The 25,137-nt window shown below is 36.4% G+C and overlaps 1 protein-coding gene across 4 annotated transcripts in view; it reads left to right on the top strand.

The window, feature by feature from the left end:
- Positions 1-25,137, top strand: part of znf521 (zinc finger protein 521) — a 174,565-nt gene that overhangs the window by 14,604 nt on the left and 134,824 nt on the right. For 3 of the 4 annotated variants that reach the window (XM_066719569.1, XM_066719571.1, XM_066719567.1), the window contains exons 3-4: positions 1,893-1,952; positions 12,172-12,360. In XM_066719569.1, the coding sequence (XP_066575666.1) occupies positions 1,893-1,952; positions 12,172-12,360 (249 nt within the window). The remainder of the gene's footprint in view (positions 1-1,892; positions 1,953-12,171; positions 12,361-25,137) is intronic. The other variant, XM_066719568.1, reaches the window with a different exon arrangement.

The raw sequence follows: 25,137 nt of genomic DNA, 5'->3' as shown, positions 1-25,137 counted from the left end.
AAGGCACAGAGAAATAACTTGCATAGCTTTTATATGCAAGTGTGACTAATGGAGAAAACTGGAGATAGGTGTGTAGTTTAATAATATAATTGGTGGTGGCAAGAAATTTTTTAAAGCTCAAAGAAATTTAAAATGGAAATCCAGGTCATTTCAGTTACTCTGCTTGTCTTGGCCTTGCTTTGCTTGGTCCAAGTTAACAAAGCCATCATTTTTTGCCATACAAAGATTTGGCCTAACATAAACAGAAAAATAATAAATAATGAAAGTTGCAGAAAATGTTGCATTATCCGAGCCCTCGAGGTCCTAAGTGAGGAAAAATGGATGAGGACTTTGTAGAAATGAAAAGTACGTTTTCAGGTGTTTTATTATATGCAGATTACTGTGACTTGTGCTCATGTTAATATTCATGTAAAGTCATGGGTCAGAATTGTGGCTCCTTACTGATATCACTGGCAAGTCTGTATCATCAGCTCTTATTGCGTTCCAGTGGCATAGCCCTCATTAGCAAGGCATCATCTATCAGCTCTTTCTCTAGGTGTCAAACAGCATTATTAGACATCACCCTGCCAGAGTTTCAGGTAGGGAAGTGGCACCTGTGCTAATCAGGCTACATCGGCATTCTACCAGTCTCACTACTTAGTAATGTACAAAATACATTTTGTATGAGGGACAGGGTTCATTAATAAAATAGTTCAGATATCCTATAGTTAGTGGTTTAAATGCGAGGCTGATTAAACTGGTAGAGAGGGATCTTATTGTACTTAGTTTAAATTGGTGATCGATGCAACATGGAAAACAAATCGAGTGCGTTTAGACAACTTCGTATAAACCGATAGGTATAGCAAGATGACATCATACATGGAAGATGCTAAATTCTCCTTTACGATACCACTGGAATTATTAAAATTAAAAATGTCATTACATTTCTGGTTTTAAATTGTTCCGATGTTCCCCGAGTGTTATCCGTATTCAAATTGGGCTGCCATTAAATGTTTTTGTTAAATTACGTAAATCCGTGATATATTAGACTAACACGTTAACTGGGCATTGGATGCAGCTCTTATTCCTCGTGTCCTGCATGAAAAATTCAGGATTGATTTCTTTATTGTTTACATTGGCTATAGAAACACCACATCATGTCAGAGATTTCATTCTGAAAAGCCATCAGCATGCTTACATTATAAAGTTCTGTGACAAAATGATGGATTTCCTGGAGCACTTTCTGTGCCAGTGAAGCACAGAAGACGAAAGAACATGTGATGGACAGGAACCGAGTCCTGTGAAAAAAATGATATACGATATTGTGTTTGCAGTTATTGACATATGTGTTTAAATTGTCACCACAGCTCTGGGCATCTGGTATCATGATATAGTGGTGTATTGATATGTCATGCTACAATTTAATTTTTTTGCCCGTCATCTGTCAGCATTTTTCACTGAATTGTAATCACGGAATCTATCTCATAACTGTTAAAGCCAGTCCTCAGTTTTTAAAATTACAGTTTATAAGGCAGATTAATATTTTGGCCTAAACACAGAGAGAAGTATTGTATACTGGCAGCTGTTAATGTTGTGTGACTGTCTTGAGAGATTTTTTTTTTTTTATCTATCCCAGGCTAATATGCCAGCTGATTAGGTTTAAATCAGTTGGCATTATCTATAGTGCCAAAGCCTGTGGATATGAAATGGACTGCGTTTTCATTTTGGAATGGATTCCCACTCAACCAGTGGCTTTATCCTCAAAGAGACTTTGGCAGCTCCATAGTAAAATGCAAAAAGTCTCATGTAACCAATTTGTCAGTCTCCGGTTGACTCTCAGACACAAAGCTGATTCAGCCAGTTTTGCTTTCTCTTTCCACTCCTAATAACTTCCTTTCTCTCTTCCATGGCAGTAGAAGAAAATGAGACAGAGGACCAGCATCCTACTGTGGGGCAGACAGCCACTCCAAGCGGTAATGTTATATTCTTTAATTAGGTTTAATTTATCATTGCAGAACAGGTTTCTGATTTTTATTGTCATTCATTACCATGTTGGCTATCAAAATGTGTTAATGACAATTTCCAGCAGCAACAAAACACACAGGATTATTTATTACAGGCATAATAAACAAACACTCGATAACATTGGAACTTGAATGTAATGCAACATCATATTTAAATATATATGCATTTTATGCTGACTAAATGACACTAATATTCTCAGAGGTCAGTTTTGTATACATTTTTGCACTCCTTGTGAGATGGAGTAAAGCATAACTCCTGAGATTCATGACGTGCAGTTGGGGTTGCATCTATTTTCAACTGTAACCAGTTTTGTGCATTAGCTTGGTACACATTATCAGCTTTTCCATAAGATTATTATGTTTAATGTGAAGTTATACACTTACAAATGAAATAAAAATTCGCGCTAACCATTTAAATGTCTTGCATAGAATATGGCTTTCAGAGAGCACTGCAGGAAAAGAAAAATCCAGGTCATGCTTTCAAATAGCCATTATGAATGAGGCCTGGTACTAATGTAGTTATTTTTTCTAGTAAAGGTTAGATCTCATGTGTAGTTATTTTAAACCTAATATGGATTACTATGCCCAGAAGCTAAGGGCTCTATACTCCAAGCTGCTGTAATAAAGTATTAATGAGCTTTGTCAAGCCACAGAAAATGCTGTTGCTTAAATGCGGCACCCATCGCAGACGTATGGATTTTTCTGATCCATCAGAGGTTTTGCTACTGCTGTCATCCCTACCAGGGAGATTTAGCATAGCTTGATGAGCCCAGCCCCTGGAGACCAGCTGTCATCCTGCAAACTGTTGCTAATAGGAGGGACTGATTACAACTTCCACGTCATGTCTAACTTAGATATTTAAGTCCCGGCGATAAGAAAGTCTTCAGAGTCAATGTCAGCTCAGAAGAAACCTCTCTTCTGAGAAAGCTGGCGACATCTAGTTCTCGTTTTCTTTGCACATATCACCCCGTTTCCCATCTCCCCAAAGAATCGGAGTGTGAGAAAATATGCAGGTATACATATGATCATATATGCAGCTACAATTATACAAACTTGTGCATTTATGTCTGTAGCTATACATGTGTTTTTAAAATATTTTTTCTGTATCTCTGTGTGGAAATAAATGTTACAAAATCCCGGAGTCTCTTTAAAATCATATGTTGTGCTGGTCATTTAAAACAAAAACGATTTCAGTCTTTGGTTTACTTTCACTACATCCATTCAGTCAGTAGTGACAACGTCTAGTGAGCAGGGCTTTTCCTTTTTTCTATTTGAATCAAATTCATGGGATGTTTCATGTCCTTTGTCTTCAGCAAGAATTCCAAAATAGGGTGAACAGAAATGTTATGAATATTTTAAATTTGGAAAAATTGTGTGCTCGCTTCTGTTCACACAGTTGATGCACTGTTCCTTTTCAAGCTTGAGCTGATTATTCTATTATTGAAAACCAGGTCTCTTGGAGGGAGTTTAATGATGTTGACTACAGATAATGCATCCCACATAAAAAAAATATAACGTACAACTTTCATTTATATGGAAACAAAGGTTCTTCAAGCTTTGCAGCATTCAGAGCTTATTCATCCTTCCTTAAATAACATGTAATCAAATCACATTTAAACCACAACATTGGCAAACTATTATAATTGCAGACAAGTTAGGAAGTGTGAAATAGGGTTCAATCACATTCATAATTTAACTTCAATTCAGTCCCAATCTGTGAATAATCGATGCATGTAGTTCTGCCTAGCTATCTTGCTGTAAGTGAAGGAGACAAAGCAAATAAAGCATAAAACATTAATTTTAATAAATAAATAAAGAAATTTGGTGCCTAATGCAAAATAAATCTAGTTTCCTCGGTATGTTCTTTCAATGTGCGTGTTACATGGATGACACGGGATACTTTTGCTTTAAGGTACCTGACTTTACTGTGAGGGGTGCAGCATCCACACTGGTGTTTCAAAACAAAAATAAGACCCTAATAAAAACACAGAAACGGACAAAACAAATAAAGCCTCGGCACATATTTTTTTCGTATTATAATTGTGGTTGTATTCCTAGTATATGGAAAATGTTAAACAAGTATACTTGAACAAACATTGATAGAATAGTTTGGTCATACCTAAAGGTGTAGCTCTGGCAAACTGCTGCCTTTTGTGTTGCACTTGATTTCTAAATATAATTGCTGATTGGAATTAAATTTGGTCAGAACCTAACTATTTATTTATGCAAGTGCTATTTTCAGAAGCATACTGATACTCCACAGACATTTTTCTCAGTGATTTTCTTTTTCTCCATTTCTTGCAGTCATGGATTTTCAAGGCATGAGTCATGGAAGGGATTTTTAAATCAAAAGCTCAGACCATACCAACAGTGCCTAGAAAATTATGAATATATATGTGTGGCTGCAGAGTCATGGGCATGTGTTTTATATTATAGCAAGGTTGTGCGACTGTGTCACTTGTTCTCTCAAGTAGGATGCGCTGTACAAAAAAAAAGTGAAGCGGTTTCAGATCGGTGTTGGTATAGTATTCAGAGCATGAAGGGAATTTCCTTTAGTATCAAAGCCATAAAGGACTAGAGCAAATTCAGATAACTGTAAAACGCCTGTCTTTAGTATGCTGTAGATTATTGCGTTCAGATTTTGACCACAAAAAAGCAGATACCCTGTGTATGTAATATGTTTGTTTGGTAGTTTGTTTAACAATATGCAAATTTTGTGCTGCATTTTCAGAAAATTTGCAGACCATCATAGTATTTTGGCGCATAAATAATTTCGTTATAATTTCAAAGCTTACAAAAGCAACTACAGGAGATAAAATGGATCTAATTAGAATAACAAAGACCAAACCTAAAACGGGAAAAAATGTAACTCATATTAAAATCTTAATCTTTTGCCTGGTTTTAATTCGTAATTTAATCCACAACAAAAAAATGTATATATTATTAGATCAGACTTGCCCAAGAAAACCACAACAGAAAAAAACAAACATTTGTAAGTTTTCCCACTTCAGTATTGCTATACTCAAGAAGCTCATGTCAGTTATTATGATACTGATTTCTTTTCACATATTACCTTGTCTGATAGCTGTCATATTTGTTATACTTGCCTTTTTTGTAGCCTTAAAAAAATATGAAGACGTTGTCATAACTGAGTTGAAATTTTCAGAATTGCACAAGAAGTGTTCTAATAAGTGTTTAGATCAAAGCAGTTCTCAATAAATAATAGAATCCATCTATCCCTTATTCATTGAACACAATTACCAAGTTGCTGTGAATCTCAAAACAGCCTGGATCCTTCTTACTTATTGAAAACATGGAAATATGTAATGACATAAAGCATCCAATAGGTTTATAAATTGGCCCCCAGATATGTTCTTGGCTGATGTTCTCTTTCATTTTTGAAGTGTACAAGAAATCAGAATAATTATGAAAAAGGTGATGCCATTCATGTAACTGAGAATGCATAGGTTTATTTAACATCAAGGGAATATATAGTCGGAATCTTACCTCTTTTCAGAGGCTTAATGAGACAGCATTGTTTTCTGTGAATACTGCACAGATTTAAGAACCACAGTTTTGCTTTACCACTGTGCCGCCTGTATATAATTATAACCACATGATGCTCCTTTTTTTTTTAAATCCTGACTGTCTCAGGTTCCAACTATTTTCTGGAAATGGATGTCAAATCCAGTAAAATGGAGTGGACTGAATTCTCTTGTATACAAGGAGATCTAAAGTCGGTTTAAGTTCTGAAATAATACAGTTAAAGCACAGAGATCAATCCTAGCAAGACGTGTTTCAGTGGATTATGTATATGCTATATTGAAAAGGAAGTCTTTCAGTTCATGACTTCTAAAGTTTATACTGTATTATTCATTTCCTTTGGTCTTCAAGTGCTGTTATCGAGTTGCAAGAGCCTTTGTTAAATATTCTCCCACTATGCAAGAGCGGTCAAAGCCTGCTTCTCATTTGGGTAGCTTTGATTCTATTTTCTTTCCTGGTGTGAAGTTGTTGTTGACAGTTGTAAGTCTTAACCTTCGGTAGGTTTCAGCTGCATATGCTCTCTCGCTCCTTTTTTTTGATCCCAGCTATAATTTCAGTTTTCTTTCTTTTCCTTGTTTTTGTATGTGTGTGGCTTATTTTCAGTCATCTTATCAGGTTTGATGTGCTGCCATGAACATCTTTTATTCAGACAAAATACAGTGTATTACATATATACTTGGAGTTAAAAGCGGTCATTATGTGGCAATCTTCAACACTATTATATACCTGTTACAGTGGAATGTGAAAAGGATATGAGAACAGCATTCCACCTATGGACATTTCCTTCCTGGTAATTGGCAGTCTCTGTGGGTATATGCAGATACACACGCACAAACGCTTGCAATCAAAATGACAGGGACACATGGATATCTTGAAGAAGGAATAATCTGTGATAACTATTGATCTGCAGTTGTCACAGCTGCGTATACGCTAGGCTCTCTGTCATACGGCCTCAGCAGTTTATTACTCGTTCTCTTCCAGTTACATCCTACTAATCTTCTAAGCATTTGTGTGATGGTTTCTGTTTTCTTCTTCTCTCAAGCTCATCTCATAATATTCCAATGAGTTTAAGAATAGAACAACCAAGGAGGCCAGAACATCAATTTTAAAATCTGTTGTTCTTGTTCCTGAATGAATAATTTAAGTTTAGTGTGGGTGTGTGCTTAGGTTAGTTAACATGTTGGGAGAACAAAATACTTCACCCTCAAGTTGCCTTCGTGAAGGTACAGCATGATGCTGTCAAATTCAATAATCGGTCTCTAGGATTTGTTTTCTTTTCACAAAATCATTCTTCTCCCATGAAATCAGCAAGTTCTAGAATAATTGGTTTATATATGTTGGTAGGAGTGTGTAAGCAGAGGATCTGTGATTTTTTTCTGTTCTGTTCTATTGCATTAGCAACTTTTAACACTTAACACTGTAACTCTCACCAAAGCATATCAATCAGCTTCTTCATTGCTGTGTCCCTGGCCATTTAACAAAGGTAAATATGATTTTTCTGTTTTGCTGCCTACTGTTTTACTTGTTTGTCAAAAGTGGTGCAAATGCATACATACATGAATCCAGCTGTTCTGATAAAATTTCCTACATACGGCAACTGAATCTATTTCAGTTCAATCACACAATTAGGTTCAGCTGCATTTAGTCTTTAGTGCTTTGGATTCAAAAGGAATTGGCGGCTAGTCAATTGTCATCTCACATCTCGCCTTATCTCACTTCTGAGCACATTTTTTCTGTCTAGGTGTTTATAACATATGGCTGCATTGGATGTCACATTAAAAAAGATGTAAAGGAAATGGAAAATGCCAATTGTGAAGTGGAATTGAATGATATGATCAGTTCTGAAAAAATAAAGTGAATTGAAAATATGGCAAGGAAGAATATTATTTTGATGGCTTTTTTGTATACAAAACAAGTGTGTAATGTCTTCACATACAAAAAGTACAATCTATTTTTGTTGGAATTTCAAAGTTTTATGTGAAACAAGGTGAGCTGTAGGAGGTGAAACAAAGAGACCAGAGACTATTATACACAGCAGAAGCTTTTGTTTTAAGCAGTGTTTTAAGAACTAAAATGCATTCAATTGGTAGGCCTATGTGTTGGTTCAGAAAAAGATTTAAAGGAAAATAAATGTGAACAGCTGTAAGTATAATCCTGCACTGAATCTGGGATATTTGGGAGTTTATAGAAGCTATTGGAAATCACTTTGATTGCTGTTGGGTATAATAGGATGCTGTACATAGAAGCAAACCAGTCAGTACCATATCTTATCATGGGCAAAGACAAGAGACATTCTGGTGTCTGGTGACAAGAAGAAGAAATAGAAAAGATACAATGTTCAAAGCCAGTGGGACAATTACTATCCTACCGACGTGATTATGCAGTGACGTTTGAAAGAAGAGACTGAATGACTCCCAAGTCCCATTTGGGACCATCTATTGAGTTTTGAATGAAACTGAAATGTAGTTTTTTGGACACACACCAGCGGTTTGTTTGGTGCAAAAGTTAAGAGAAGAATGTCATCCCTTATGTGAAGCATGAGAGTGGATCTGTTCTTCTGTTATGCATTTACAGAACTGAGGAACTGAGTTCCAAAGTACACCAACTGTCCCAGGTCCCCTTTTTATTCTTCAAATGACAGGTCTATGGAAGAATGGTTAAGGGAGTAATATGTGATAATTCTTAAACGATATGCAGTTGATACATACAATGCAAATATGCATACTGAATGTACACCTACAGTGTCTTTACTACATTAGTTTTTAGTTAAACTTTACCAAGGATATGAATATTGGCAGGCAACTGTAAATATATATATATTAATTCCCAAGTTATTCCACCATACCGTATGAGGTAGGAGGCAGAATTCACATTTCAGTACTTATGAATAATTTTTTATTATAATGGCCCACAACGTTTCTGCACTTTGAAAGTTTCATTTTAAAATAATGAGGGCTATCCATATGAAGGTTATTAATTCTTAATATCCTGATATTTCAGATTGCTTGCTTTCTTCAGATAAAATACAAAGCTATAACCTTTGATCAAGTCTATGTCGACATCTGCCCTCCCATAACTAGAATCTATGTGGAAGATGTCTGGTGATAAAAATGAATACTTGATCTGAACTTTAGCGGAGAGAAAAAGAGCAATAAGTTTTAAACACATTTGGCCCTGCTGGAAAAAATAGGGCAACTGAATATTTGCCTGAGATTTTTCAAAGGTAACTTCTCATCGCATAGATTCCAGGGCTGCCATGTTTACAAATCTGGCCATCTATGAAACCTAGACACATTCCCAAAACACATTAAAATGTTCAATGTGCATGAAAAACGTAGCCAGAAAATTGCTTTTTTTTTTTTTATGCCTTTGTTACTTGGTTCTTTTAACTTCAAGTAGATCTCAGTTGGAATGACTTAAGAACATACCAAAAGGTATAATGTTTAAAAAATATCTAAACCCAATGAATAGTAGAGCCCACCAAGCTGCTGCTTATTATGTTTTTGTAATGTTTGTGCCTTGATCTGTTTGAATCGGAGTACAAAGATTTGTATTACTGGCACTGCTGCTCTCCGATTGGAGCTAACCTAGAAATGCATGAAGTTTGCTAATTTCCATGCAGCTCGATGGTGAGGTGCAGTCTCGCTCCCTAGGGGCTGGGGAATTGGCAGGCATTAGCTGCAGGGGGGCCTGTGGCTACCGGAGCCCCTCCTTTCACAGCAGGAGACCCCGTGGGGTGATGCAAGGATTGCTCTGTTGGGGAGCTGGGGACCTATGGGGGAAAAGGAGCAGAAAGAGAACATCAATTAAAAAACTATAAATATTAAAGAGCAGAAATATTGAATAAGATGGGGGGAAAAATGCAACTTGATAATATCTGATTTATCTGATAATAAATGTCATCCAGTACCTGAGAGCTGGGAGAATGTGAGGAATGAGGAATTATTTTCTTCAGTTTTGTATTAAATATTAGGTTTTCCATTAAGCATTTTGATCAATCTCCCACATTCAAGCATGATTAAAATAAAAATGAATTTCTCTAATTAGCTTAAACAGCAAGAACAATCTTTATATTTTAATTTTACAACAAAAAAGGGTGTGTTCAAATTAGGTAAAATTAACATTGATTTAAAAACAATGAACTCTTTCCATCGTTCTGTTACTGTATGTTGACATATATTATTTTCCAGTTTTCACATAGAGACCAATGAAAACAACAGATAACGTTTGCAATAAAAATCTTTTGGGCACTTTAGAGATTATAAGAGTACACGTTGCTCTTTAAAGTAATGTTTGAATCAGTGTAAGCACAACACTCATTTGTGCTACAAAACAGGTCTGACAAATGCTTGTATGAATTGATTTTATTCTGTGGTTGACTCAATACATGTAGTAACTGCCATGTGCCAGAATATTTTTTTATTTTATTATTATTTTTTTAATTACTTACAATTCCTTAGTATTCTTTAATTGAGTCATTATGCATTTTGTGTAACAGGATCTCATTGGCAGCCTTGCAGGCCTGTGAACACCACACTGACTGCTAGGATGTCACTTGGAGGCCAAACCACAGACTGCAACAATCCCATCTCTAAGACGTTTAGGAGGGGAAAAATAAACAGTTGTTGTTTTCATAGCATTTTACAATAACCTCTGTACACTATAGCTGACCTTTTCAAAAGGAATCTTGAAAAACAAGCTCTTCAAACGAAATAATGAAACACTTATTTAAATGCTGAAGAAATCCTTACACTGTGGTAGAAACTTATAAAATGGAGGTGTAGAGCAATTGGTAGAGGAGTAAAGCTATGCTATATTACCTTGGCTTTTAACGGGTTGAGGAATTGTAATCACTCTTGCATTGAACCTCTACCAAGCGAAGCAGAATCAACAATGCTCCCTTCTGCATCACATGGATTACTATTCAAAACCCAGAAGTAAAAGATTTGGCCATTAATATTGAGCTTTAATCCTATCGACTGCAGTGCCGTATCCTGCAGCCTTATGCTGCAGGTTCAACATTTAATAATTAACATACATCTCAGAGGGCTGGTCAGCTTCTATGCAAGTACAATGCTGATCCAAATACTAAAGCATGCATCATTTTCACTTATAATGTTAAGATTTTAAAATTAAAGTTGTATAGACAAGTTTTATGAAAGCGAGACGAAGAATCGAACTAGAGCTGACCATCTTGGAGAACGATGGTTTCAGTTGATTGGAACAAATTGATTTAAAAGCGAATGACTTTTTTGAGATGATGCAGATGTCATCACTTGTATCTATTAACATTGACTTGTTATTAAGCCAGAGCTAGACCTTTTACTGAAAGCTTTATTTTTATTCTATACAGAACATGTTTTTGTGCCTTTTTTCAGTCTTATCTGAGTCACATGAAGTTTTGTAACACAGGGGGAAGCGTGCAGCTGCAAGGTGTGAGAGCATTTTCTTCATCCTCCCTCTGCTCTGTGTGGATCGAGCTCAGGGAGGCTGTAAAAAAATATATATAAAAAAAATAGCCTCCCTCTACTTCACTCCCTTGAGTTGAGGACAATAGAGGGTGTGATCATATATCGAAACATCGAGAAACTAAAGATCCTGGGTGGCCCAGATGAAATGCCAAATACTATTCCTTGTGGGATATTGCCTTCATAAATAAATAAATAAATAAATAAGAATTAAGAAAGGCCAGGGATCTTATTGCCGACCCAGATGCAATGTTCTCTCAGCGCCCGCCACACGAGGCTACATTTAATACATATCCTCTGCTGTTGAAAATACTTTTAAAATATTGCAGTTACTACAGTACTTCCTCTGCTGATATCCAGAAATCCTGCTTTGTAGCATTACCTAGCCACAAAGCCACACTGCATGCCCTCTTGTGAAAAGCAAAATTAAAGATAAAGTGAAAAATATTGATGTGTGCAACCTAGAGCTGCCCTTATGGACAAATGAATTATTCAGGAATCTGTCTATTGCTTTATCTGAAACATTTCTATGGGAGAAACTGAGGGAGATTCAGTTCCATATGGTATTGTTCTTGTTCACTTGCAGTTTGTTTCTAGATGTCTTTATTAAATGTCAATAGTGGGTACCAGTACTGAGAACAGTATATCCAATTATCCTGTTTCTGACTCCAGTTTACTGAGGCGGATGTTTAGTACAAGATAATTACTATTTTGCATTTAATTTCACTCTATTTATGTCTTTTGGGTTCATTTTTTTCTTGAATGAATTGAACAACATTGTAATGTCCTGCTTAACATTTGGAATGAGTGTAATGGAGTCCACATTTGCACTTTATATAATATGTAAATGTTTGTATGTTTCAGATTGTATGTGATAATATGCAAATTACCTAGTTTATCATCAGGTTTATTGAAAACTGCAACAATGCAACAATATCTCTATGATATTGATTTTAATAACATAACTTAACATTTCACATCAGATTTAATATTATATTTCACTTACTGGACAATAGTGTGCAATGGAAACCCATGCCAGTCAATTCCCCGGTCTCTTAAGGTGTCATGCAGCATTCAGACTACATTGTAATGCATAGTTTTGGTTAAGGAGCACAGAGTATATGGTTTTAACCTATTTTCTTTTCCAAATCTTTCAGATCCGGACTGTAAACTAGGGAAGAATGGGGAGGATGGTGAAGCAAGTGATTTAAAGAAAAGGCTGATTTCTCTGGAAGAGGGGGAGGAGATAGAGGAGGACGCCCTGCACAGCTGTGACAGCTGCCTCCAGGTGTTCGAGTCACTGAGCGATCTCACTGAACACAAGATTAATCAATGCCAGCTGACAGGTAAACAATACTTAACACTCTGCCGCTTCTACCACTAGATGTATCTTTTTGCTAATTTTTTTGGAGTGTATCTTATTTTGCTGGGTAATAATTATTAATTATAAGGCCCTTTCTTGGCAGAAAATTAGACAGAAACCTTATTTCTCTTTAACGACCAAGAAAAATTGTGAATTTCTCATTGCTTTCTGAGGGAAAACCATTGGCAGGATGTTGGTTTGAATTACCTGATTTATGTTACTTAAAAAAGCCCCATGTTGATGAAGTTGCTCTGCAAGAATTAAAAACGGCAGTTGACAGTTTTCAACTGCGATTATCAAGGGCTTGTTACAAGCCTTCTTTCTGCCTAAGACCTCACTTGGCCAGAACCACAAACAGTCATTTAGAGTTGGTTTTGGCAGAAACCATCTTTTTCAAAAGGCATTTTCCGTTATACTATCCTCTAGGTCTAGCCAGTATAATATTAAGAATGTTTTGTGATATCCCAGTGCTTTTCCAAGTTCTGCTTAATTGACTGGAGGTTTGCAATTTTATTTAATATACTTACTCTAAATTTTTATTTTAATAGAAATTAAGAACATAGGGATTGTAAACAGTTGATGCTTCATCTAGATTCTAGTTTACACGTCTGCGTAATCCTAAGCATTTATATTTGTAGAAAATATAGCCTATACTGTACAAAAACAGCATATAAATTACTGCCTTGAGACATGTTTATGTACAAATACGTTTTCTTGTATTGGAAGTTTATTTTAACATTGAGTATGCAATAGGGGTCTTAACCTGACAAATTATTAGACCCAATAGCCTTATGTTCAGCTTTTCTTTTCTTCCAAACACTTTTTATATTATTTTAGTTAATAATTAAAGTGTGCCCTTCCTTTGCAGAAGTAGCATGACTTTTATTTATTACAATAAACTTCACACTTTCAGGCAACATTTGAAAGCTGTAAACTGCAGTGTAGAATTTGCTATACTTTTTCAATCTCTTGATTAATTCCATTCAGTTTTATTGAAATATGTTTAGGTGGAAATTAATATTTATATGTATTGTCTTTTTTATGTTGTCTTTATATATTGTACACATTATACATTTTAAAAACTCAGCTTTGGTGCAAAAGTCACTCTCCCTCTTTATAAGGTCTAGGTATAATGTACTTTTTGCAACATAATAAACAAACACTAAATAAATGAGTATTTTAATTAACCTAAACCTAATCTGGCATACTCTTGTATACTAAAAATAGGCTTATTCTTATAACCAGGTTATTCAAATTTCCAAAGCAATGTTGGGATCAGTGGAAAATTATTTTAAATAACGTTGACATTATTTTAGACATGCCTACCTTGCTGAACTGCTGGTCTGTTATTTCCCTGTTTGTACTGTTCAGTCTTCCTCTGTAGGTCACCTGGCAGTTCCTGGTGTTGAGTGTACTTTCAGGGGTGCCTCTTTTAGTTGCATCACACCATGGTGGTGCAGTGGTTTTCCCCTTGGCACCAAGGCCTGTCACTCTCTGCTATTAACTAAAGCAGAGGCAAAATAGTTCCCTTTTTGGGGACTGATTTTGCAGCAGTGTCCTTGTCTTGTGCAATTGTTTGGAAGTTTGCTTATAATTTAGTAATGTCATAATCTGTTAACTATTGCATATTTAGCAATAGTGGTAAAAAAGCGATGAAGTCAAAAAGCAAAGCTCTGCCATTTCATAGTCTAATATCTGTATCAATTTTGCATTTCAGCAGACATTCAGGCTTGGTTTTAGAATTTATAAATGTTTATAATGTTTAACATATTGTACGTGTAACATTCAACAGTTTGTAGGTGAATCATGGGAAAGGTTATAAAACTATGAAAAGTTATAAAAAGTGTGGTAACTTTTTCATGAGGAAATAAGTTACTTAAAACTTGACATCTCGCCACCTTTTATCTATTTTAAAATAAAATAATAAAAAGTCTTCAAACAGCAGTAAGACTTAAGGGATGGTTTTAATCAGTAGAAAATAGTAGAAAATAATACGTACATAGACTAGTACACTGTGTCTTTGATGCGTCTTGATGGCTTTACCATTTGTAAATAAAGTGTTACATTGGTACTTCGCTATAACATGCTTTCATTATAACTCTCATTTTGTATGTCCCCTGACACTTGCACTACAGCAAGGGAGTGCTGTATATACAAATAAGCAGCTTTTTCTTTGCCACATTCAATATAAGAGATTACAAGAAAATAAGAAATGTTATGTAGCACTGCCTGAATAATTGTCACAGCTACTGCACAGTATTAAATTAGAGGAAGTGACCCAATTAAGCCCACGTACCATATAAGCCCACTTGCTCTTTTATTTTGAAATATAAATAATACAGGAAATATTAGAAGGATGGTTTGTTTCACAGCAAATGCACAAAGTTGTTACTGTCATGTAACTTTTTATCATTCATATTTTGTTAAAACTACACTAGTAGAATAGAACAAATTGGATGCTTAGTTAGATGCAATAAAAGTCGCACCATCAGAGAAATATCGGTCAGAAATATCGGCCATTTTGAAGCAATTGGCTGATAGCCGATATAGTAATTTATTGCCATATCGGCCCGATACCGATCGGTGGCCAATCGATTGATGCATCCTTGGGTCACAGGGTAATGGAGGAAAGAACTGCACTGCCATTCCGGTATTAGCAGGGACAAAATTTGAAAGGAGGAATTCCCTGTGAAACTTGATGTGCTTTCCACGGCTCTCAAGCCAGAAACATCTTTGGTGGCTTTGAGAGCACTGGAATATTCCCTGTGAGCCAGAGCCGGGTAGACAGACAAGTGTCCACAAATCATGCTCCTTTTTCTGAAGCAGCTGTGCAGACTTCCACAACCCCAACAGCCCCAGCCCAAAACCCCAACAACCAGCACACCAGCAGAGCAAACTGCCTCTACAAGTGCAACAATCCCATGTGATGGAAATTAGTCTCGGATAATATACAATTTTAATTGGTTAGGTTGGGTATTTGAGGTCTGAATTCAGTAATCTATAAAATAAAGTGCTTAATCAATACAAGTATTGAAGTATTTACTGTTAAAACTCTTGTGGGCTTATTTGGGACACATTTGAGCTTCATAAGCCCACTCCGGACCTCTCAATTTTGCAATTAAATAAGTTAGTTTAGTCAAAGTATTTAGATAAGAGATTTGTATTTGATTTAATACCCACTTTATTAGAATATATATTTTTTTCTTTCTCACAGGTTTCGTTGCTCTTTTATATTTGGGTTGTTATTTTTCAGGAGGTATTTGTCTTTTGCAGGTTATTAGAAGTGTATACATTTGATCTGTTCCACCACAACAAATGTGTCCTCCCACACATCCTTAATTTTTAAGGCAGTATCTGCAGAGGTAATAAATGTAATCATTTGCTCATCAATAAGATGAATAATTTACTGATAATTAATTTTACGCAGCCTGATTTTGAGAGAAAAGCTTACCTTTGTGTTTAGTTTGATGTAGGCTATGTAGTATCATTTTAGTTTTATTGTAAAGTATAAAACCCTAAATTACAATCTTGCATGTTAAATATCTAATAATGCTAGCCATTATGGTAGGAACAATGCACTGCATTCATTTTAGTCCACTGTTAATATCTGTTTCCAACTGGAGAGTCAGAATACCCTTAAATTGCTTTTTGCTGATACAAGACCACCTAAAGAAAAACAAAACCTGAAGGTATCATACTTGTACCCCCTTGTCAGCATTTACGAAAAAAGGTTGCCATTTCTGAAGTTATCATTTGAATTATTTGGAACTCATTTAAATACTCTGTATGAATAATCGAAAGAGGAGGATTTGTTCTCATTCCCTACGAGGTATTGTCAATTTAATACCTTAAGATGGCTTGTATGTAAAAAAATAAAATCCAATTCCAAAGGCGATTCAAATGAGTCTGTTATTGGAGCAACATGGTGCCTTGCAAATGGATCTCCAATTAAAGTAATTTTGTAATCAGGCATAATGTTGGCTTTGGTGCTGTTTGTGAACTGAATTCTTCTAAGATGTTTGTCAAGTTAAATACAGAGAACAACTTTTTTTTCTGCTGTATAAAGCCTCTACTGGTAAAAAAAAAATCAGAGGTCATATGCCATGCAGTGACCATGCGGAAATCAAAAAGTATATAGAGGCATGTCATTATAACTACTTGGGTTGGAATTGACCGCATTTCAATATGGAGTGGTCCCCACATCACATGTACAAACATCTGTAAGATTACACAGGGTCTGGAGTTCCTGAAGTTCACTGTGTGGCAGATGGAAGTTGAAGAGCACAGTGCAGGTCATAGTGGAATCCATGTGGGCGAGACACTGTGGCTGACAGGTCACAGTGAAGAGTGACACATATGGTGAACATAAAAGGGATATCCATCACCGAGCAGATCAGTGACCACACAGGTGTGTTCACAAGTGCGACCATTGTATGTAGGTGATTGCATGCAAAAGGAATTTATGGTAGGGTAGCTGCCAACAAGTCAATGATAACACGTGTCAACGCACACAGATGGCTGGGCAGCCCTGATGCCATCTGAAGTGGGGTAACGAACAGCAGGGACGTATCCTGTGGAGTACCGAGTCCCACTGCAAACGGTATGATTCCGCGGGGAGAAACTCAGTGTGGTGGCCGCCTGAAGGTCTCATTAATTCACAGTACGCTGTCCTGACTGTTCACTGTGAAGGTGAAAGTGTGATCATTTGTGTATGTTGTTCATAGTCTGGACTATTGCCGTTGGTATTTGTTAGGGGCACCATGACCAGAAAACAAAGGGACAGTGAATCAGCTTGAGACAAACAGCGCTAGAAACTCCAGCTGGGCAGAAATGGCATGGTATTCCTGTGAATGTATTACCAGAACGGGTGCCATGGTGACACCCTGGATCTGCCTGGTTAGACTCTGGTTCACTGTGATCCTGTACTGGATGAAGCAGCAAAAAGCAGGATGAATGTGTCACCACAACATGTTGCATAGGCAGTGTGCTTTAAAAACTGTTAGCAATAGGAATGGAAATCAAGGACGTGTGCACAGTGAAACTTTTATTTTTAAATCAACTTTTGATAGTAACATGTGGAAAGATCACAAATATATATACTGAGTCAAAATAATCAGAAGTAGGCAATTGGCTTTTTTTTTTGTACTATTTTGATAGTGACCTTAGCAATTTTATTGCACTTAAGAAACATGAATACACTTGCACAATCAAAGCAAAATTAAACTTTTTTTTTTTTTTTTTATCCATTTTTATTTAAGTTCTTCCCAGTCTGTCAAGGGTAACACCTTTCATCCACTTTAGTTTTCACCACTGCAGTGCACCAAGAAGAAGGAATCTATAGATTATCTTGTGTCCCCAATTGGTGCTATTGATTGCACTAATGTGGGACTGTGGGCAAGCAAGTGCCTGGGAGAAGCTACTGGAAATCCCCTCTGGAGATGGTTCTGATATAGAAAGGAATAGGGTTTTTTAAGAGTAGCCTAGATGCTCTATGCCTGTAGGATGCCTTTGGATCAAATTTTAGTGTAGAGATCAGCATCTTGCTGCTAGATATAAATCGCCCAATGGGAAAAGACAGGAGGCTCTTTCATTCAATGCCCTTCTTAAATATTAACAGTTTGTGTCTCCACATAGGTGCCACTTTAGAAATACACATACATGATTGTTACATTCTTAAAGTACAGAATGTGTGGCTTTATTTAGGGTAGAATAGTTTTTTTTTTTCCTCTCCCAATAGTCGCCCTTTTGGCTAATCCAAAGACTTTCAAAGAAAATCCACAGCTGTGGTCTGGTCTCCATTTAATAGTAGTTCGACGTAGCAATTAATTGGTATTTTCCTCCTTTATCCGGCTCTCAATTTCTGTCTCCAACTGTTCCCATAATGTGCTTTCTGTTCAGTAGACTTCCCGCATTTGTCCCTAAAGCAGTGTTCTTCAGCCGTGGGTAGGATGCCGCGTATCTTCATGCATGACAGTGTTTGAGGGTAATACTATATTTTCCAGTTAGAAGAGTTTGCTGTACGTCGGCAGGCTTTTAAATAATTTGGTATACGGATTCATATAGTTAAGTTTAAGCAGCATGAAATGACTGTGGCATTAGACAACAATACCTCTTTATTTTTCTCATTTATATTATTGGCTGTTTCATGTGAGCTTGTCCGGTGTTATTTCGATCGGGGTTCCCTTGAGCCACACCTATTCTTTTAGTGACCTAAGCTTAAAAAACAGACACACAAACAAACAAAACAAAGAATCCCTCCTCCAAAGCCTCTCAAGGGCTTTTGAACCTGTTATTTGAACCCTGTGTGGTGTGACCTTTAAATAAGTGCCTTTTGCTGTTTCTCTGCTTGTTGTCCAGGCTGTAACAAAGCATGCTCCTTCACCAGACCATTGTATAAAAAAATAAATTCATAAAACGCTGGAATGCACGGTAGATTAAGTCACATTTTTCTCACGTGTAGATTATTTTTGGAATTTGAGCTATCAATATAATATGATCTAGTGCAACCTAGCCCATACCCACCTGCATGCCTTTTTTCACTCTAATCAAAAGCCTCAGCTCACACATTATTTTCTGCCTGTGGATGAAACGTGACTTTGATCGGAGCATACACTGATTGAGAGGTTGTGTTCAGCAACTTCTACTTCTTCCAAACAGTTTTAACTTCATTAGTGCAAGAAAAGTTTATAATGAGGAGATCGTTTGTGAAGGTTATGAAGTTTATCAAACAGGCAGCCCCAAGTACAGTTGGGAAGAATACCCTAAAATCAACTTTTGACAGTGTAAAGAATTCATAAGAAATTCACATTTAAAGTTCCTTTTTGAAGCTGTTTTTCCACACAGCATTTAGGATTTATTCCGACTCTGTTAACTCCATGCTGTAGAAATGAACATAATGTTTGTGAAGGTAATTTGTTTCCTGTCTGCAGTGAGGGGTCAGGAATCTGGAAATGTTCTCTTATGCCTGAAATAATAAAAAAAAAAAAAGTGTTGGCAGACAGAAGAGTGTAATAATTATTTCCAATGGATTTTCATTCACAGACGCTGAGCAGTTTTCATTTGTTTTTACATATTGATCTCGGCGCTGTTGAAATTTCTAGCTATCACAGACCTGTTCTGGTATTTGGAAAGATTTGGCCGTATTCTGCCTGCTGAATGTATCCTGCTCCTTGAATGTGTCATTTTTGAAAAGCTGTTTATCCCATGGCTGAGAAAGCTAAAAGATAATGCTTTGAAACCCAACATTATTCAGAGGACAACTGCACTTTTTAGCCGATACAAGGCTTGAAAAGTATGCTCATGCTACAATGAACTTGCACAAATGCCCTGATGTCTTTCTAGTGGAAAATTGTGTGGTTCCTGCATCCATTGCATCCTCCAAATGTAACCCCTGTATTTTTACCAGGGCTAGTAATGATAACATTAGTGAGTGTCATTATGAATTCTAAGCAGATGTACCCCATAGGACTTAGCTTCCTTTCCCTGAAGCTTCATATCTTATATTAAGCACTGTATAAAGTATTTATTGGGCTTTGTCAGTGTGGCACAGCAGATTCTAAAGAAAATTGGGGATTGTATTTCCGCATGCCTGTAAAATGTAGCTTTCGATACTAACCTGAGCAGCAGCCTTGTGTTCTCTATTGTTTCCATTCCATCCATTCCCCCTCCCTTTTTAGTTTTCAACGATGAAGCATCGGCATAATTTACAGCTCCAGGCTAAACTCCATGCTGTGTTTTTAGTATTTGTTCTGATAGCTGTATCCATATCCCTCTTCAGCGGGAGATCTGTGGGGCTGACCAACTAGCACATTGCTCCCCATGGCAATTTTGTTACTAACCAAATAGGTTTCTCCCACCCACTAAACCATCTGAATAATCCCTGGTGGGGAATCAAAATCACCACCTTCCAGTTGAAAGGCTCCTGTGATTATCATTATGGCATACAGCTAATACAATTCCTTAACATGTGATCTTTTACTTCAGTTACTGTACAATACTTCACTAAAACCTGTACCTTTATTTTTTTTCTGCTTGAACTTTTTCTTTCCCCCACCCGAAATGATTAAAATCATAGTCTCTTGCCAGCATAATGCTGTGGCTTCATATTCAGAAACACTTTCCCCAGCATAGGCTCTTTCCAGCCCTTTGTTCATCTCCTAACAGGCTGTAATGCTTTGCGCCTTTCAGAGGAAAGCATAAGAATGTGATATTAAATCTTAATCAGTCTGCGTCTGCCTGTTTGAATTGCAGTACGTGTTAAGCTAGAGCCTTCCCTAGACTCGTGCTTGTGCAAGTGGAAAACAATTAAATAATAGAAATCTCTCACTGTTTTGTAACACAAATGACTGTCTTTGACATGGTGAAATCAAAGGGGTCCTGTAGTATGAATAGCATATCTTGAAAACAGGGAAAAAATGAACAATGAAAATGTTTGCACTACATGAACTGGGGAGCGTCTGTCTTTGCTGGCCTACATTCACACCTTGAGCATGTTAAGAACAAGTATTTGAGGTTGTGTGGGGTTTAGCATCTAATTTGGAAACACAAAACGAGAAGATTCAATTGCATTAATTTCACCTGTATATTAGTCATTTTTGCCCATTTTGGAAGTCCTGCTTAAAGCAAGGCTACCAATTAGAGAGAACAGCTGTTTGCAGATGGAAAATGGCAAACAGGCGCCAGATGCTGCATTTTTGGGACTGCTTTGTAGAGCAGTCAAAAGTAGTAATTACAAATTAATTTGTAGACCGGTTTAGCTTCTATTGTGTGATGCTGCTGGGTAAAAGTGGAGGCAGTTGATAAGGGAGACAGTTGAAGGAATGCAGGTTTATCTCTGAAGAGAAGGCTGAAGTCTGCCAGTAATTCATTTCTTACCTTGTGTGTTGCTGTGGTGCTATTAATGCCAGTCAGGTTATGTGCATGGATTCAGGAAAATTCTTTATTCCTCATTGACTCCTGACAGTTATTGTACCTAGAAACTGGGTAACGTTTTCTGAAGTGAGCAATTATGGAAATGTTTACTTCACTGGCTGCATGTAAATGTGCACTGAGAATGTACTAGAATTTTTCCTTGGGGGTATTTAATTCTCTTTAGAGCCACAGAAATCAAATGATTTCTTTTTTTTCCAAATGCTTTTTTTCTTCTTTGAAAAATGCTATAATGCAGCTGAATAATGATGAATGTATTGCAGAGAAATACCAACAGAATTAGGAAAACAAATCTTAAGGTGGAAGCTTATTCAAACAAAGTGACGGTTCTCTCTCTCTCTCTCTCTCTCTCTCTCTCTCTCTCTCTCTCTCTCTCTCTCTCTCTCCTAATGAGATCTATTGACTGACTGATTTTCAGAAATGGCAAGAAAAATAAATGTAGCTGCAGTCATGACATTTTTATTATTTATTTTTCCCAATTGGCTTTTTATATTATGAGAATTATCTGAATTATTTTATTATTAAAATGTTATGAATATGTACTCAGTATTGATACCAACACATCTGGTTTATGGGTTGAATGTGCAGCTATGCTCTGCCAGGTTCCTTCTCAAATCTTACCATTTTGTTTTCTATATTTTTTTTTGCAAGAGGTCTTTAATGTTAAATCTTGTGTAGTGCAAAATACAGCTAATTACTACAGGGTCATAACTACCACACAAATTACAAAGGAAGATTTTAGGATCAAATAAAAGTTCCTTAAAAGAATACAAGAAATTCTTTTTTTGTAATCTTTCTATGCTGACATTCTGTTTGAAGGCACATGCAGTGTATTGATTTTAATACATACCCTGCAAGATGCTTCTTTATTTAGGTAATTTCTCTATTCCAACACATAACCGCAGTTTTAAAGGGTTGTGGTGCAGAGGGGATTCCTTTACCTTTTCTGTTAGCATAACTATAGGCTTTTTCTGTGAAAGCTGCCAAACTCTTGTGTATTCTGTACCTGAGTCAAATGTATTTGCATGCAAATGAAGATTACAGAGAGGAAATCTCTGTAGGCTAAAAACATTGATGAAAACTCCCCATTTAAAACTATTAGCAGCCAATAAAATAGAATTATTATAATAAATTCCTCATGTAAAATGCCGCTCTATCGTATTTTTTATGGGTGTACAATAGCATCATCATTTATGTATATGGCCCTGTGAGTGCAGTAGACTAGCACAGGTTTCAACACTGAATAAAGCAAACTATCTTTGGGCTCTGTAATAGAAACTTAACAAAACAAATTATGACCAGTCCAATGCTCAACAGAAAGCATAATTGATAATAATAAAACAAATTGATGAGAGTAGCAGCATCTAAAGCAAGAAATCAATTTAGCCATTTGTTTTTTCTATGAACCTGAAATGTTAGAAGAGTAGTAACTGTATTCTGTTGGTTTTGTTACGTTCTTTATGAAGTCTATGAAGACAAAAATTAACTGCAGTGGAATGCTGTGACTTGTAATCATTGATTAGAAAAGGCCTTAAGTACATAACTTATAATGCATAGGGCCCTACTCAATTTGTGATATTGTAGATATTGCAGATATGTGTTATATTAGGCCTCTACCACAATATTTGCACCAAGGGGTCATCATCAGTCACAGTCTTTATTAAAAAAAAACAAAAAACAGGAAAATTATGAAGCCTAATGAAGATTATAAAACCGCTAAATATGTTCATGTATATTTGAGGAATTGCATGCGGACAGAGGGAAACTTTGTACAGCCTGCAGTGTCACCGTAGATCACAATCGTAAGTGGAATGTTGATGTTCATTTAAAATCAGATCGCCGTTAAAGTGCGAACCGCAAAGCTGCATCTGATCAGGCTTCAAAGTCAAAACCTCAGACAACTCAGTAATATCTGTTTTATCGCAGTACTGACAGTCAGGACCCTCGAAACATAGCAGATTCTGAACTTGTGAAAGCCGTCACGAATGCAAATATACTGCTGGAGAAAAACGATAACACTGTTACGAGAATACATTCAAAAACATATTCCTAACAAACCTCATCAGGATTACTTACCACAGGTGCCTGGAGTACACAGGAAGAAGCTGATGGAACAAATACAAAGGCATTTAGTTTGAACGAGTCAACGGATGATAATGCTAATTATGTACTGTACAGCCTTACTGTACCCCAAATGTGTGGTTCCGAAAAGCTGCAGTAATTTTGTTTGGATAGTACTGTCCTTAAGCTAATGAATTAGTCTACTGTATCACAAGCTATCATCAAATGCCTGACGAGATAGGAAAATGTAATTAAACAAGATGTTCATGATCATGATAGACAATGCTTGACTAGAGTGTACAATACAGTTCTGAAGGGGCTCTTTCCATTATTCAGTGCATAGAACATACAATGCACACATTCATGCAACGCACACAGGTCAGTCTGGCCAGCGGTCACTGGTGAAGTCATTTTTACCAAGTTGATAAATTTGAAACCGTGGAAAAAATATTAAAATACTGCCCAGCAAAGTCTGTCTTTGCCGAGAAACATCAAATGGATCCTGATAAAGTTGCTCTTGTCCAGGACCAGTAGTGACAAGATAGAACTTATTGTTTGAGACTGTTCTTTACCACACTCAGCACGTTGACGACTACGCCTGGTTCATCGAGAGTGAGTTGGAAATCTCATCCGACACTCAAATATTAGACACACTGATCTCACTATTAAATGACACATACTTACCACTTGACCTACAATTTGTTGCCCACAATGGTAAACCATTGATAAAAAGGATAAAGTCTTCCAAGGTGCATTTTGTTTCTATTCATCAATCCAATGACACTGGGCAGAAGAAAATATGAAAGAAAAAAAAATGTGCAATAAAATTCTTCAAGGTGTCTTCAGGAAAATGGTGGACAAACTTCAGGAATACTACAGCAGCTACAGTGAGGAGAGAGATGCAAGGCCAGCTAGATGAGGGCTAAAGTTCATGCAGTCTGGACTGTCATTAATTAAAGATTTTCAGGTTTTTCAATATGCAACAAGTGCATACATTTGCAGAGCAATGTTCCCTCTGGATGCGATTCTTAAACTTAGGACAGGGCATGAGCAAGAAGACTGCAGCTGGATGTACAGCGCTAACATGTAGTGCCTGTAAAAAGTCATAGCTACATTTTAAAGGCATTCAATGTTCGCAGAACTTGACTGAATCAGTTGACTAAAACACCCGCAGATTTACCAATGTAGGTTTGTCACAAAAAATGTTGTTTTTTCTTAAAAAGAATAAAGTTTTTTTCTTTTCAGAGGCAAGTAAGCCTAAAAGGGATGTTTTCTTTAAATAGCAGCAGAAATGCTTGGAAATGTATAAACAGTGTTTAAGATGCTCAGACTTTAGCAAATTACCACTACCAAAAAATTAACTTTCTCTCGTCCGCTACTTAACCAAATTTTTTTAATATTCATCCTGCAACTTAGGTAGGGCCTTATGCATGTACTATATTCATGTGATCTGCATGGATCTGGTGATTTATATTTATACTATTAAGAGTCCAATTTTTTTTTAAATGCTACCAATGGCAATTAAGATTCTTTGCCAGAAAATGTATTGGACATGTACACAATCATAATGGGGATGTTTGGTAAGTGCTTAATAACATTGTGATTTAAAAACAAAGATTTCTTAGTTATTGACATTTGCAGTTTAATATAAAGGAAAATATTTGTCTTAAATATCTTAAATATATTTTGCACTTTTAGAAAATTCACCGGTTCTCCGGTCTTTCCTGATTCAGTTTTTGATGTGAAGGAAATATTGATTACATTTATTAAT

This window comes from Amia ocellicauda, chromosome 2 (assembly GCF_036373705.1).
Source record: "Amia ocellicauda isolate fAmiCal2 chromosome 2, fAmiCal2.hap1, whole genome shotgun sequence".
Taxonomy (NCBI): domain Eukaryota; kingdom Metazoa; phylum Chordata; class Actinopteri; order Amiiformes; family Amiidae; genus Amia; species Amia ocellicauda.
The sequence above is the reverse complement of the archived record's forward strand: the minus strand, read 5'-3'. Positions and strand labels throughout refer to the sequence as shown.